Source organism: Musca autumnalis, unplaced genomic scaffold, assembly GCF_047663935.1.
Source record: "Musca autumnalis isolate F117 unplaced genomic scaffold, ASM4766393v1 scaffold_3, whole genome shotgun sequence".
In the NCBI taxonomy this organism is placed as follows: domain Eukaryota; kingdom Metazoa; phylum Arthropoda; class Insecta; order Diptera; family Muscidae; genus Musca; species Musca autumnalis.
In genome coordinates this window covers 2,530,093-2,546,685 of record NW_027411866.1, presented here as the reverse complement: position 1 = coordinate 2,546,685, position 16,593 = coordinate 2,530,093, and the positions used below count along the sequence as shown (strand labels likewise).

Genomic DNA, 16,593 nt, shown 5'->3' with positions numbered 1-16,593 from the left:
TTTTTCTGTCATAATTAATTTACATATTTCGATAAATTCTCTCATTTGTTAGAGATGGGACATATTTTATCGTCGTTCTGAGAGTAATTTAAATTGAACAACCCCCCATACCAAGTGCGGATAATTGCTCTGTTCCAGAACCTGCCAGAAGCTACTATTTTTTACTACGATAACATTTTTTCCTTTATGTTATCGGAAAAAATAGTAAAAATTAGTAGATTCTTGCTGTTCTGGAACAGACCAAATATTTGAATGTCCGGCACAACTTTCGAAAACGATATCACATTCGAAGAATTGACAAATGTTTTTCGGATGTACACAAGCACGTTGTTCTTTTGTTCGTCAAAAGTTTAAAAACGATATCGTTTTCGAACATTTGGCGAATGTTTTTTCTTCACAAGAAAAATTGTTTCGAGAAACATTTTTTACTCTGAAAATTTTTTTGTTTCAAAAAAAAATTATATTGTTTGTAAAAAATTCCCATTTGCTTTTTTCAAATAATTTCGATATACATAAATGCTACTATTATACGTAGACAATAAGTGTTGATAAAGAAAACATATGGGTAGGTCGCCAAACACAAGACAACAAAAAGTCTGTCTGGTTACTTTCCCAGCAAGAATTGTCCAGCAAGAACTTTCTCAGAGAGTAAGGGGTTTTTATTCTCTTTTGCTAGAAAATTTTAAAAAGTAAACAGACACCTTCCCAGCAAAAACCAGCAAGCAATCAGCTGACTTGCCAAAACAGAACAATTTGTCCGCCAACAAAGGAAGCAAACACGTTGTAGGCATTTTATTAAAAATAAAACAGAAAATGAAACAAAAAAGTATTTTTCCACTTTACAAATTTGTTCTCCATAAAACAATACAATTAGACTATGTTATTTCCACAATAAAATTGTTTTTAATGTTCACAAACATAAATCAACAAAAAACTAAAAACGGCTGATTGATTGTTTTCAGGAAGAAGAAGAGCTTGCAAGTGCTTGCTAGAAGAAATTTGTCCAGCAAGAATTTGCAAGCTCTCAGTAAAAGCACTGTCAAAATGTCGCAAACATAAAGAAATAAAAACGGAAAAGGTTCATAACAGAAACATCAAGAAAGACCACAAAAAATGTTTTTCGCCATTATCATCTTTCATTCGCTAATAATATTATTAACGATATTCGAATTCGAAGGTTTTCCTGCCACAAACTGAGCGACGAATGAATCGTTTTCAATTCGTTCTCGTGTGTCGTTTTCGAACAAAATGTCCCCAAAACTATCGAAAAACATTCGAAAACGGATCGTTTGCGATAGCAATGGTATGGGGGGAATGTACAAAAATCGTTGTTCGTTCTCAAAATTTTGTGTGGGAAATGAAGTAATTATATCGTAATTTGGGGTCGAACAACGAATAGAATGCGAATTACCGTCAGTCTGAACAAGGCATAACGTTGTCTTTCTTTAAGTTATGTTTTTTTATTTATAATATGCTCTGTTTCAGAACCTGCAAGAAGCTACTATTTTTTACTACGATTGCATTTTTTCCTCTATCTTATCGGAAAAAATAGTAAAAATTAGTAGATTCTTGCAGTTCTGGAACAGACCAATAGTATTGGATAAATATCCAATTTTTATTCCATATTTTACTTTAAGAAATTAATTCTTCCTATTTTGGCTTATTCTTATTCATGGCATAGAACGCGCCAAAGGGTTAGTGTAGATGCCATGTCAAGGTGTTGGTTAAAATTCCATTCGACTAGGTTATTAAAGATGACATGCTTAAGATCTGAAAATAATTGGGATATTGTGGGGGTCACGGTCTTGTGAAAAGAATTGGTGAAGGTGGTAAAAATTACATGCCACTTGTACCCATGCTTGCATAGATAGCATCTTTGGTATCGAATATCTTGCTGGGAACCTTAGCGAACAAAGAACAATTCGAAGACACTTACATAAATTTTCATGTGCACACTTTGCGACAACTCAAGCAAAGTGTGTACATTATTCTATCGGGGAATAGTAATTCGAGAAATGGGGTCCTCTTCCGTTCCTGTTACCATTCTATGGTTCTGAATCGTTTTCCATACCTGAAAAAGTTTGGCCAACTTCAACTCCGCCTCCAAATTACGCCAAACTCCATTGAGGTCTTCCGTGCTTCATTGATACATACCGTGGATGAACATGTATGTCCCGGTCCACACTAGAGAGATTTCATGGAAAAAATGTCATGAAAATATGCGTTTCTAGATCGAGTTTCATAGTAGAGTAAAATCATAAAATTGTTGTAGTTGGGAATTCGATTTAAGAACGCTTAATTTCACCGGGACTATGGTTGCCAAAGAAATGCAACCACAATAAGATAAATATTCTCCCTTATTACGGTTGTCGTAGTCGTAGACGTTCAAGTGACGTAGACGTTGTCGTAGGCGTAGACGTTGGCGTAGTCGTAAGATACATTTTTATATGATGAAAAATTATATACAACGACATTTTTTGTCTTTTATAGCATTTTATATCCTTAAAAAATCGAAAGAAATACATTTGTAATTCCCAGAACGCATTTCTTGATTTAAATACAACATTTATTTTTTTTTGATACGACAAATCGGTATTACGTATGGCGTAACACGACAAATTGGTATTACGTATGGCGTTGAAATACGAGGAAAGAGTCGTGACTGATTTTGTAAACGACAGCATATAAAAATAAAAACAAATTAATTTCAAAAGAATTTTTTGGCAATGATTATTAAAATATATTGGAAAATCACTATAATAAATACAAATATTACTACTTTGATTCATTTGCATAAGATAAATTTCGTGTCTTTATCAGATGACAAACTTTCTATTGAAAATCTGTTAGAGTCCTCATATAACGATTGATGCAATGTAAATTTCTTAGTTCTTGCTCAAAAGATGATTTCAAACAAATAGTTTTACAATTAAAAAATATATATTTTTTAAATTTTGTATGAGAAAAAATTGTCGTTGTCGTAAATGTTACGTGGTACCAAAAATATCCCTACGACAACGACTACGCCAACCACCACAAAAACGTCTACGCCAAACACTTATTTTGATTGTAAAAACTATAGGGTTAGTTTTTCTTTTGAATTAAAAGTTTAAAAATGATCTACTAATAATTCTAATTATGTTTGTTACAAAAAGAATTCTTTAAAAATTGAAATTTTTGCTTTTTTGTTCAAAAACATACATAATACCAATTAGACGTTACGACACGTCAGCTTGCAATTTTGGATACGACAACGCCAACCGTAATAAGGGTGATTATTTTTGTTAAAGTGGTTTTTGTTCATAGTATCGACATCTTCATCCTATGTGATGTTTAAAGAAGTTGATTCATATAAGCAAATGTACCACACACAACATTTCAAATGTAAATATACAATTTCTTTCCATATTATAATGCTCAGCAAAGGAATTACATTTCGTAAAACAGGGGATCTCCCGTTTATTTTTTGGGATAAATTGATTTTTTTCTTTTAAGCCATAAAAAATAACTGTAATGAATCACACCAATTGGGTGGGTGATGGTAGATTCTATTTCTAAATCAAACTAGGCTTAGTTGTCATTACCTTTCGGTTCAGAGATTTTTTATTTATATTTTTGCAATGCAACCACAATAAGATAAATATTATTTTTGTTAAAGCCTTTGTTCATAGTATCGATACCTTCATCCTATGTCATGATTATAGAAGTTGATTCAATAAGCAAATGTATCACGCACACACAACAATTTAAATTTTGGGAAATTCCATATTAAAATAATCAACAAAGGATTTGCAATAAAATGTGAGCCATTGACAGATAAGATTTGCAATAAACACCAAAACCGAGAGTCAGGTGTAAACTATGGTTGCCTAATGAATTTCTAAGTCCCGGTCCACACTAGCGTGAATTTCATTATAAAATTTCATGAAATTAGGTGTTCTTAAATCGAATTCCCCACTACAACAATTTCATGATTTTACTCTACTATGGAGGTCGATCTAGAGACGCATAATTTCATGAAATTTTTTCAATGAAATCACTCTAGTGTGGACCGGGACTAATTGGTTTTTATTTGTTACTTTCAACTTTAAAAACAAATAAAGATATGCTCTGTTCCACAACCTGCAAGAATCTATTTTTTTTTATTACGACTACGTTTTTTTCTTTATGTTATCGCAAAATATAGTAGATTGTTGCAGTTCTGGAACAGACCAACAATTGATTATCATTACAAATACAAAATATTCGTTTTTGTCGATTTTTTTATAAAAAATGTCTGTACTTATATTTTCTGTTCAAATCACTTTGATTTCTTTGGTGAGATATTTCACAAGAAAATTGCTTCACATTCTCACTTTTTTACACTTATGATAGCTACTTTTTCACAAACGTGACTTTTGCTCTCCCTTTTTTTGTTTGTGGTAAGGGAAGAGTGAGAACATTAGGGGTAGGGCTCACGGCGATATGCTTTTTATAATAGGGGAGGAGGCGAGAATGAGAAAACTCACTGTGAGATGATGTTTATGATTGAACTGTATTATTTCATCCAATACCAAATTGTACCAAATGTAGTACCATTTAGTTCTGTTCGCACGCTTATAGTTCTTTTGTATATTCTGATGATGACCCTCATTCTGAATCTCAGAATTTCAGTTCTGTCCTTTCGCTCAATCCCAGCAAAATTTTATGGAAGTGGTTCCATGAGATGCCATGATTTCACTGGATCTTTTGCATTGGTTCAAATAAAGTCGTGAAAGATCCGATCTTTTCATTAGCATTTAAACCCATGCAAAGGAAGTCGTGAAAGATCCGATCTTTTCATCAGCATTTGAATCATTTTTACAGATCACTACAAAAAAAAAAACAAGTCGATTTGTACATCCCTACATGTAGCGACATCAAAACAAAAGAGTATACATTTCCAAAAATTTTGTTATAAAATTACAAATTAAATGTAGGTTCACGAACTAGAAATTCTTAAAGGAGTGCTGTTGGAGTCCATGTCGAAATCTGAACTGGTGATGAGAAGATAATAGAAAAGCTTTTGTAAGATGAAACAAAATCAGTGGCTGAGAGTGGACGAAGTAAACTCTGTTGCGGTGCAGCGGCGGTGTTTAGACTGCCACAGCTGGGACAGCCGGAAGTCAAGTTTCTCCCTTAAATTTACAACCTGTCGCTTGCCAAACACATCGTTCCCGAAGTCTGGAAAATAGGCCAGCTACTGAAGCCCGAAAAGGATGCCAGCAAAGGTGAATCTTACAGGCCGATTTTGTCGCCCGTAGCAAGGACCCTTCTGGCCACCATCAGAAATAACTTTCCAGTTGCCGATCAATAGCATAGGATCCATAAGTAGAACAACAACTGCGCTGAAGGCCATATCCATATTAGCCGACGACTCACTCAGAGCAAGCTGTGCGATAGAAGAGTGATAGTGACACTTCATTTAGCAAAGCCCTTTGATATTGTCAAGCACCCTCGTTGTTTGATGTCATCGAGCAGACTACGTGAATGCGGTCCTTGGAGAACATCCACCATCTATCGCAGCTGAGAAGCGCCAGCTGTCAGGACAAACCAGAGTAGTTTTGGGTCAATACGCTCGGGATGGTGCAGCCGTCAAAATTCCTATAGGGCAAGTACTGATGACACCGTGGAAAACATCTGCCCAGCATACAGCACAGGCCCCCACGACACATTGCTCCTTTTCAATTGCCCTACCAAACCATATAAATAGCGAAATAGCCACATTCTTACGACTGATAGACCAAGAGTCAGATTAAGCAGAAAAATGAGAATACAAACATATTGTTACAACAACGAGAACAAACTGCAAATATAGATGTAAACTTTATGATGATAAATAAATTATAGTTATTTCATTAATTCCTTTGAATTAATAAAATAAAAAAATTAAAATCATTTTTCAATACAGCATTTTCCATTTTCCGAACAAGACGTGAAAATGACATGCCAAAGGGTTGGTGAAAATGACATGCCAAAGATTAGTGAAAATGCTATTCTTGGGAATTGGTTAAGATGGCATGCCAAAGGATTGGTATAGATGTCATTCCAAAGAATTGTTGAAGATGCCATTCCATCGAGTTAGTAAAGATGACATGCTTAGGATCTGAAAATGAATTGCATCTTTTGGGGGTCACGCTCTTGTAAAAAGAATGAGTGAAGATGCTGAAAAAATGACATTCCATTTCACTTGCACCCATTCTTGAATAGCATCTTTGGCATCGAACATTTTGCTGGGTATATAAAATGGTAGAGTGACTGATTCATCAATGCCCAAAGGAACCGGTAAAACTAGAAATTGGAAATTTTGAATGTATGTCACTATTAATGAATAGGTAAGGCTGGGTTTTTGGAAATTCGCACTGTGAGGGTTCGAAAAATGCTACTCTATGTTTTGGGTGAACGAGTTGAGTCACAATTCTGAAATTTCGAATGAGGGTCATTGATAGCGTGTCGAGTTTATGAACCAAAGGGTTTTTGAAAAATAGTCTATAAGTGTACAAAATGTTCTAAATTTGGTACTATATTGTATTATGTGAACGGATAGAGCTCGGATTCTGATATTTGGAATTAGGGTAGGTGATGGTGTTCGAGTTAAGATAATGAGGGGCGGCTGGAGTTCCTATATTTGATATAGGAGTCACTGTTGGGGTTGAGATAAGGAAGTCGCTTTGAAAAAATGAACAATAAGCTTATGAAAAGTACTTAATGGTACTAAATGTTGTATTGGATAAAATGATAGTCAGGGAAAGACTATGTTGGTGTTTAGGGTTCAGACGAGGAAGGGGGTTTGGTACAATTGATATCCCAGCAAAATGTTCGATGCCAAAGATGCTATTCAAGAATGGGTGCAAGTGAAATGGAATGTCATTTTTTCAGCATCTTCACTCATTCTTTTTACAAGAGCGTGACCCCCAAAAGATGCAATTCATTTTCAGATCCTAAGCATGTCATCTTTACTAACTCGATGGAATGGCATCTTCAACAATTCTTTGGAATGACATCTATACCAATCCTTTGGCATGCCATCTTAACCAATTCCCAAGAATAGCATTTTCACTAATCTTTGGCATGTCATTTTCACCAACCCTTTGGCATGTCATTTTCACGTCTTGTTCGGAAAATGGAAAATGCTGTATTGAAAAATGATTTTAATTTTTTTTATTTTATTAATTCAAAGGAATTAATGAAATAACTATAATTTATTTATCATCATAAAGTTTACATCTATATTTGCAGTTTGTTCTCGTTGTTGTAACAATATGTTTGTATTCTCATTTTTCTGCTTAATCTGACTCTTGGTCTATCAGTCGTAAGAATGTGGCTATTTCGCTATTTATATGGTTTGGTAGGGCAATTGAAAAGGAGCAATGTGTCGTGGGGGCCTGTGCTGTATGCTGGGCAGATGTTTTCCACGGTGTCATCAGTACTTGCCCTATAGGAATTTTGACGGCTGCACCATCCCGAGCGTATTGACCCAAAACTACTCTGGTTTGTCCTGACAGCTGGCGCTTCTCAGCTGCGATAGATGGTGGATGTTCTCCAAGGACCGCATTCACGTAGTCTGCTCGATGACATCAAACAACGAGGGTGCTTGACAATATCAAAGGGCTTTGCTAAATGAAGTGTCACTATCACTCTTCTATCGCACAGCTTGCTCTGAGTGAGTCGTCGGCTAATATGGATATGGCCTTCAGCGCAGTTGTTGTTCTACTTATGGATCCTATGCTATTGATCGGCAACTGGAAAGTTATTTCTGATGGTGGCCAGAAGGGTCCTTGCTACGGGCGACAAAATCGGCCTGTAAGATTCACCTTTGCTGGCATCCTTTTCGGGCTTCAGTAGCTGGCCTATTTTCCAGACTTCGGGAACGATGTGTTTGGCAAGCGACAGGTTGTAAATTTAAGGGAGAAACTTGACTTCCGGCTGTCCCAGCTGTGGCAGTCTAAACACCGCCGCTGCACCGCAACAGAGTTTACTTCGTCCACTCTCAGCCACTGATTTTGTTTCATCTTACAAAAGCTTTTCTATTATCTTCTCATCACCAGTTCAGATTTCGACATGGACTCCAACAGCACTCCTTTAAGAATTTCTAGTTCGTGAACCTACATTTAATTTGTAATTTTATAACAAAATTTTTGGAAATGTATACTCTTTTGTTTTGATGTCGCTACATGTAGGGATGTACAAATCGACTTGTTTTTTTTTTTTTTGTAGTGATCTGTAAAAATGATTCAAATGCTGATGAAAAGATCGGATCTTTCGCGACTTCCTTTGCATGGGTTTAAATGCTAATGAAAAGATCGGATCTTTCACGACTTTATTTGAACCAATGCAAAAGATCCAGTGAAATCATGGCATCTCATGGAACCACTTCCATAAAATTTTGCTGGGTATGTATGTATATAAAAGATATATAGATTAAGGGTAGAACCCTCTTTTAAAGAGAATGATAACATTACCTCTTATAAACAATCTCAAATCATATATTTTCTCTTGGTATAATATACGATAGAATAGAGGGAAGAACCCCCACACAATGTAATGGCGAGAGTAAATATAGGGATAAACCCCAGCCAACCAATCATACCCTATATAAACCGAACGCGACAATGCAATGATCAGTTATTTTCAAATGGTGGCTACAACGAATAAGTATAGAATTTGCCGATTCAAATAAAAAAAAACATCAGCAGCATCGGAAATATAGCTGCAAAAGAAAGTGATTTCACATCACAGTGAAGAAAAGAAAACAACGAAAACAAAGACATTGCATTTAATTGAACTATTAAAACATAATATAATAATAGTTAGTCATATAAAAAAAGAGTGAAATACAAATGATTTGTCTGAGGGACGAGACGAAGCATCAAAACTATAATCAGACTATAACAAAGCAAATGAATTATTTGTGGCGCCTCCGTGTCTGTTGGCGCTCTTGGCTGTTTTGGTGGCGGTAAAAAGAAGAAGAATTTTATAAGCGAAAAATAGTAATACAACGGATAAAGTGCTAATTCTATAAGCAACACCGGTGATCAGCTTCAGATCAAAGTTATAAAAAAAATTGAAAACGTCACAAAGCTATACACACACGTACATAAAGTATTAAATAGTTGTGCCGCACATAAAGAGGTAATTGTTATAAATTTAGTTTGTATTTCTATGTTCTAAAGATTATATTGATTGATAACTGAGTAGTCTAGAGTCTAGACAAACATTAGTTAGTAACAATTCTGAGTTTAAGTCTCAAATAAACATGTGTATGTAGTAAAATCTAAGGAAAAGGGATAATGAAGACTCTTTGTTTTATATGAAAAATTGTCAAAATAGCGCCGAAATATATAAAACACCTCCACTTTAATAAAATTGGGGATGTCCCGCTCTGTCTGAAATAAATAGCTATATTCTTTAAAACCATACACAAAAATTAATACTGCAATGAACCACATTAATAGGGTGGGTGGAATGTAGAGATTAATTCTAAATCAATCTAAGCTAAGGCAACTATCAATTCCAAACTTGCGTCCACAGCACATTCCGCTATACATATATATTTTTTGCAATATTTTCGAAATGCAACCACAATAAGATAAATATTATTATTGTTAAAGTGGTCTTTGTTCATAGTATCGACATCTTCATCCTATGTGATGTTTAAAGAAGTTGATTCATATAAGCAAATGTACCACACACAACATTTCAAATGTAAGTATACAATTTCTTTCCATATTATAATGCTCAGCAAAGGAATTACATTTCGTAAAACAGTGGATCTCCCGTTTATTTTTTGGGATAAATTGATTTTTTCTTTTAAGCCATACAAAATAACTGTAATTAATCACACTAATAGGGTGAGTGATGGTAGATTCTATTTCTAAATCAAACTAGGCTTAGTTGTCATTACCTTTCGGTTCAGAGATTTTTTATTTATATTTTTGCAATGCAACCACAATAAGATAAATATTGTTTTTGTTAAAGCCTTTGTTCATAGTATCGATACCTTCATCCTATGTCATGTTTATAGAAGCAAATGTATCACGCACACACAATTTAAATTTTGGGAAATTCCATATTAAAATAATCAACAAAGGATTTGCAATAAAATGTGAGCCATTGACAGATAAGATTTGCAATAAACACCAAAACTGAGAGTCAGGTGCAGTAATATTTTACAAGAAAATTTTTAAGAGAACAATAAATAAATAACCATGTGTATGTGGACGAAAAATATCCATTATGTCCCAGCTAACATTTTTTCCGATTGCTCTGATTTCCGATTTTTCTGAATATTTTCTAGAAATTTGCCGATTTCTCTAATTTTTTCCTAGAAATTTGACAGATTTTCTAAAAGTTTTTTAAGAATCTCTGTACAATTTTCTGAAGTATCTTAAGAATCTTCGTTCGGAATTCCTTCCGATTTCTAATCGATTTTCTAAGGGATGTTAATTGGTCTGTTCCAGAACTGCAAGAATCTACTAATTTTTACTATTTTTCCGATAACATAAAGGAAAAAATTCTATCGTAGTAGAAAATAGCAGCATCTTGCAGTTTCTGGAGCAGAGCATTTGTTTGGTTGTTATCGAAAAGTTATTAGTTATGAAATTCGCATATACAATTTTTATTAATTTTCTCGTTTAGAGTTAAGCTTGATGATCGAAAAATTTTTGCAAGTGAAAAAGGAAAGCCAAGCCTTCGAACTCACACTGTCACCAAATTACCTGACCTGGTTTCGCTGTTAGTTGAGCAGCTCTTCTAGATATATTATATAATCTGGGTAATATATGTAGTTTTTCGAGTTCATTATTTCTCCAAATACTTTATTCTTGCCACTATCTACAAATTTGCTTCAGAGGTCAGAAGAAGATTCGCTTTGGTTTCAGAGATATAGCCCGAATTGCTTCAAAAAGTCATTATTTGATCATGTTTAGCTGGATCTGACACAACATAATCCAAGTAGGGGATTTTGCCGTTTAGGTCTATACTTTCAAAAAATGCACAGTTGAAATTGTTTGCACAAGAGTACTTTAAAAATGTTGCACAGTTTAATTGAAGCTAGTGTTGATAGCTTCAAGTTACACGTGCACATTGTTCTACTATTAATCACCAAATGATAACAACAGGAAAATCATTAGAACGTTTGAAATTTAGAATCTTTTATAAATAGCGCATTAAAAGAAAATTGTCTCTGAGTGGGGTTTGTTGTGTGTTGTGTCAATATCAATGGCGTCAGCGCTCAAGAATTTTTTCAGAAAATCTAAATTTTTCTTCGATTTTTTTCGGAATTTCTTTCTGAATACGAACCAATTTTCTTAACAAAATCTAAATTTTCCACCGAATTTTTTTCCGAATTCGGATAGAATTCTATCAGAAAATCTGATTTTTTCTCCGAATTTTCCAAGAATTTACCTTTATATTTTTTTTAGAATTTCCTTAGAAAATTCTTTCCGAATTACCATCCATACAACTTTCGGAATTGTTTTCAGAAATTATATCCGAATTCCAAAGTCACAACAGAGATTGTCCAAAGGAATGCTTTGAATATTCAATTAACATTACAACATTAGCCCTAGGTTAAGTTATATACGAGCAGGTGCCGTTGGTTATTGACAGTCACCTCAATCAGAGACCAGCGGTCCATTGGGTTATCCGGAAAAGAGATAAAAGGGGTTAAGAGAGGGAAAGGAAGGGAGAAGGGCATGACGTAGGTAGAAAGGGAGTAGACATATAACAGAGGGGTGAAGGTAGTTAGTTGAACTTGCTCAGTCTAGGATGACCCGCCACTGCCTGATAGCCACTTAAGTCTCCTGCAGTAGGTTAAAAGGACTGCAGGGTCTATGGCAGACATGACCAAAAAGAGAACAGAGAAAATGTGAATGTATTCAAAATATTGGCAACTTATAACAGTGTGTTAGTAAGTTTGTATTCACGCAAGCTATAAAACAATAACAAATCAAAACATTTGTTCTCTTTTGTACGCTCTTTCTGTGCATTCGGGTCGTGTGCGTGTAAATTGCCGAAAATCATCGACACCGCCGTGCCAAATGTGGCCATGCTTGGTCTATGGAGAAAAATAATAAAGATATACCATCTCATGCACACCATGAGACTGACGAGTCGAGGACACCGACAGAGAAGCTGCACAATTGTTTCAGTCTCTTGCACATCCTCACATAGCCTGTAATACTTAATATTGTCGTCCTCCCACGTACTTGTCATAAATCTAATACCACATTGAGCAGTAAATGATCCCTAAAGCGATTCTGATTGACTTCGATACCTCACAACCATGTAGGTATTGTTAAGCTCTTATGGATTTCTCTTCGTAGAGCTTACTGAGTTTGAAGAAAGAAGCAAAGCGGTGGCCTACATAGTCCTCCACCTGAAGATCAGAGGGCTGGGAGTCTCGTCTTGCCTGTTCATCAATTGTTTCATTTCCCTTAACCTTGCAGTGTCCTGGTACCCTACAAAATTTAACGGCTATTTTTAAGATAGACTTACACATTTGAACTGTCTTAGGATCCTAACGCCTTTAGAGCAGCCTGGTTATCCACGTAAACCTATCTGCAAGCGTTGTCACTCTTACTAGTAGTTCAAAAGCTTCCAGCACTGCATAGACTTCAGCCAAAAACACTGCAGTTGTCGTTAAGTTTGTATGAGGGTCTGATGCTCAGTTCTTCACACTACACACTCTCCCAAACCACACTAAGCTTTTCTCACTTTCCTTATTGTAAAATCACTGCTTATTCTTCTCTGATTGAAAAGATCTTTGAGATCGCGAACAGGCTTTCTCACAAAAACACGAAAGGGTATTACTTACATGATTAACTGCATTCAAAACAGTTTAAAATGTTGATATATCACTGTGATTATCCAGATCATGTCAGGATATTCAATTCTACCCAATTATCCCTTACAAGGTTTTTATTTTTCGTCGCTTAGAGAGACTCCAAACTCCTCCTACTTTCCATTGGCTAAAACATTATCCATATTATCAACAATATTATATGTATATGCTCTTTTCCGCAATAATCTCTCCGTTTTAGGATAGCGAATGTACACTAAAGTAGATAGTAGATAGCTTTAATGCATCATTCACATCACCGGACAATGTAATTCGAAAAAAACTCTTTTTTTTCCAGATCTCTCCACAATGTACAACACTGTAAAACCCGAAAAAGTTAATCCTCGTTTAAAAGCAAATGTCATTTCACAACTACTGTTTACATGGATTATACCATTGTTATATAAGGGCTGTAAAAATGGTCTAAAAGAAAGCGATTTACCGCAATGCCTGCCAGATGATGAATCTAAAGTGTTGGGTGATCAATTAGAAAAGTATGTCCTTTTTCTTTACACTTTTCAAAAAATAACTAATAATTTCTTTCTTAGAAACTGGTCAAATGAATTAGAGAAAGCCCAAAGATCTAAGCGGCAGCCTAAACTAAGAAAGGCCGTATGGAAAACATTTTGGCCCTTGGCGGTAACGGATGGAATAGTTTGCTTTCTCTATATTATGTTGAAGTAAGTAGATGTTTGGCCGAAATAGAAGAAGGGATAATAATAAACGCATCTTCCCAATAGGACTTTTATTCCCTTGTTTTTGGCTCAGCTTCTGATTGTACTGCCATATGCCTATATGGATCCCAATAATGGTCCAACTGGAAACATAACTACAACAAATGCAAACTCTTCTGACGGTGATATCAATAATCAATTATGGCTGTGGAAATATTTAACTTGGGTGAAGCAAAACACTTACTGTCTGGGTGGCCTATTGGTGGGACTGACGTTCTTTGGGTGTTTTATGAATCATCATGTTGATCAAAGGCAAAAACGTATGGGTGCCAAAATGAGAATAGCCTGTTGTTCTTTGATCTTTCGAAAGGTGGGTCTTGAGTGCGATGCAAAGTATAGTCGCCCCCTAATGCTTTCATTTCTTATAGGCCTCAAAACTTTCCTTGAAAACAGCTGGAGACATCTCTGTGGGCCATATTGTCAACCTGATATCCAACGATGTAAACCGTTTAGATATTGGTTTTGTCTTTGCCCATTATCTATGGATACTCCCCATACAAACTGCGTTGGTTGGATATTTGCTTTGGGTTCGAGTTGGATATGCATCTGTTATTGGTGTGGTCGCCTTACTGCTTCAAACGATACCAGTTCAGTTGAGCCTAAGCAAATGGACAGCCAGACTGAGGCTACGAATTGCCGAACGTACCGATGAACGTATTAGTAAAATGAATGAATTGATACGAGGGATGCAAGTTATTAAAATGTACTCCTGGGAAGAGTCTTTCGAAAAGGAAGTGCAGGAGGCTAGACGCTTGGAAATATTGGAAACACGTCGTGCTGCCTATTTGCGTAGTTTCTATTTGAGTAGCATGATCTTGCCGGAACGTTTAACATTGTTTATAACAATTGTTGCTGCGGTCCAATTTGGGGCGGTTATGTCAGCCGATATTATATTCGCAATGGCGAATTTGTATCATGTGTTTCAATTGGTTGCTGGAATTTTTTGCCCCATGGGCATATCGTTTGCTGCAGAAGCCTTTACATCGCTTGAACGTATAGAAACTTTTCTGCTGCACAAAGAGAAGGCCCGGGTTAACAATGAAATGAGCGAAAAACCACATCATCCTAACGCCATAGAACTTGAACATGTCACAGCCTGTTGGAATGTAACGGAGGACTCCGAATCGTCAGTAGCTATTAAAGTAGCTGAAGACAATTTCAAATTGCTTCCACTCAGGGAACCAGCTAAAACAACGTTGGCCAATATTTCTTTACAAATACCGAAACAAGGTCTATGTGCAATTGTGGGACCAGTTGGAGCAGGAAAGGTATATTGTATTAACACTCGGGTTTCCAAAATAATCTCAAATTTATTTTCTTACAGAGCTCAATTTTCCAAGTTATTTTGAATGAGTTGGAATGCGAAAGCGGAAGTGTTAAAATCGATGGGCAAATTTCGTATGCGTCGCAGGAACCATTTCTATTCCCCGTTTCAGTAAAGAGTAATATTATTTTTGGCCAGGAGGAAGATATGGATCGTTACCAAAAGGTTATTACGGCTTGTGCGCTCACCGAAGATTTTGAGCAATTGCGTTGTGGTGATGCTACTTTGGTAGAGGAAGGTGGGGCTTCATTGTCGGGCGGCCAAAAGGCCCGTGTAAATTTGGCAAGGGCAGTATATAACAACAAAGCTTCTATATATCTGTTCGATGATCCCCTAAGTGCTGTGGATGCTCGTGTGGGTCGTGCAATTTTCAACAATGTCATGGGTCCCAACTCTCTGCTGCGGGAAAAGACTCGCGTTTTAATTACACATCAAATACAATATCTAGACCAAGCGGACTATATAATTCTTGTGGAAGACGGCAAAATTACAGCATCAGGCAATTTTGAAGAAATGAGGGACCATCTATACGATTGCAATTGGCAGAGTAGTGATATTGATGCAATCGCTGAAAAGAAACAAAACAATGCTGACGATGAAAGGATTGAGGAACTCACTCCGAATGGAAAAGCTAAAGCAACCCAAAATGGCTCTAATAAAATGGTATGTTGAGATTCAGGTTATTGACAGTAAGTCCCCTAAATGTATTCTCTTTTTAACAGCAAAGCGAAACGGCTATAGAACCTGATCAGCTGGAGGCCGAAGATCAGGGGAAAGGGACTGTCAAAGCTTCTGTTTGGTGGGAATATTTTCATGCTGGAAATAGTATTGCCGGTCTTTTGGGCATTACCTTCATATTGATTATATCTCAGGCCATTTGCAGTGGTGCCGATTACTTTGTTAACATTTATACCAAAATCATTTTCATGGGCAGCCGACTTAATGAAGAAACTTCAATTAGCCAAGACATATGCCTTATCATTTATAGTGTCCTGATAGCAGCAGTGGTTATTGTAAGTCCTAACATGTTCTTCCTGTTTCAAATTCTAATATATTTATTTTGCAATGCAGATGATTATTTTGCGCTGTTACCTCTTCTTGAAAACCTGTATGCACGCTTCCAAAGTCCTACATGAACGCATGTTTTCCTCTATCCTTAAAGCGACAATGCGTTTCTTTGACACAACACCCTCAGGAAGAATTTTAAATCGTTTCTCCAAAGATATGGGTGCCATGGATGAAAGCTTGCCACGTTTTATGTCGGAATTTACACACTTGGCTCTGGTGATGTTGGGTGTTTTGGTGGTAATCTGCATTGTAAATCCCATAGTGTTGGTGGCTGTGGGTATTGTGGCTCTGGTTGATTTTATCATAATCAAATTGTATTTACGTGCTTCACAAGATCTCAAACGTTTGGAGGGCATTCGACGTAGTCCAGTATTTTCACATGTTTCCTCTTGCTTGAGTGGTTTGGCCACCATACGTTCGCGCAATCTTCAACAAACAATGATTGAAGAATTTGATAAACTTCAAGATCTGCATAGTGCTGCCTACCATTTGACACTAACCTCCAATACTGCCCTAGGCTTGTGGCTGGACTCTGCCAATGTTTGTATTCTCTTAAATTCGGTTACATTCTCTTTTATTCTATTCAATTATGGTAAGTAGTCTTTGAA

General features: G+C 36.1%; 1 protein-coding gene across 4 annotated transcripts in view; it reads left to right on the top strand.

Annotated features, from left to right (window-relative positions):
* Positions 1 to 16,593, top strand: part of LOC141399560 (ATP-binding cassette sub-family C member 4-like) — a 28,005-nt gene that overhangs the window by 10,101 nt on the left and 1,311 nt on the right. For 3 of the 4 annotated variants that reach the window (XM_073978545.1, XM_073978544.1, XM_073978543.1), the window contains 7 exons: positions 13,158 to 13,353; positions 13,408 to 13,539; positions 13,600 to 13,903; positions 13,962 to 14,861; positions 14,918 to 15,580; positions 15,640 to 15,930; positions 15,989 to 16,577. In XM_073978545.1, coding sequence (XP_073834646.1) covers positions 13,169 to 13,353; positions 13,408 to 13,539; positions 13,600 to 13,903; positions 13,962 to 14,861; positions 14,918 to 15,580; positions 15,640 to 15,930; positions 15,989 to 16,577 — 3,064 coding nt within the window. In that variant the 5' untranslated portion in view covers positions 13,158 to 13,168. Of the gene's footprint in view, positions 1 to 8,235; positions 8,412 to 8,533; positions 9,151 to 13,157; positions 13,354 to 13,407; positions 13,540 to 13,599; positions 13,904 to 13,961; positions 14,862 to 14,917; positions 15,581 to 15,639; positions 15,931 to 15,988; positions 16,578 to 16,593 lie in introns of those variants that run through there. The other variant, XM_073978542.1, reaches the window with a different exon arrangement.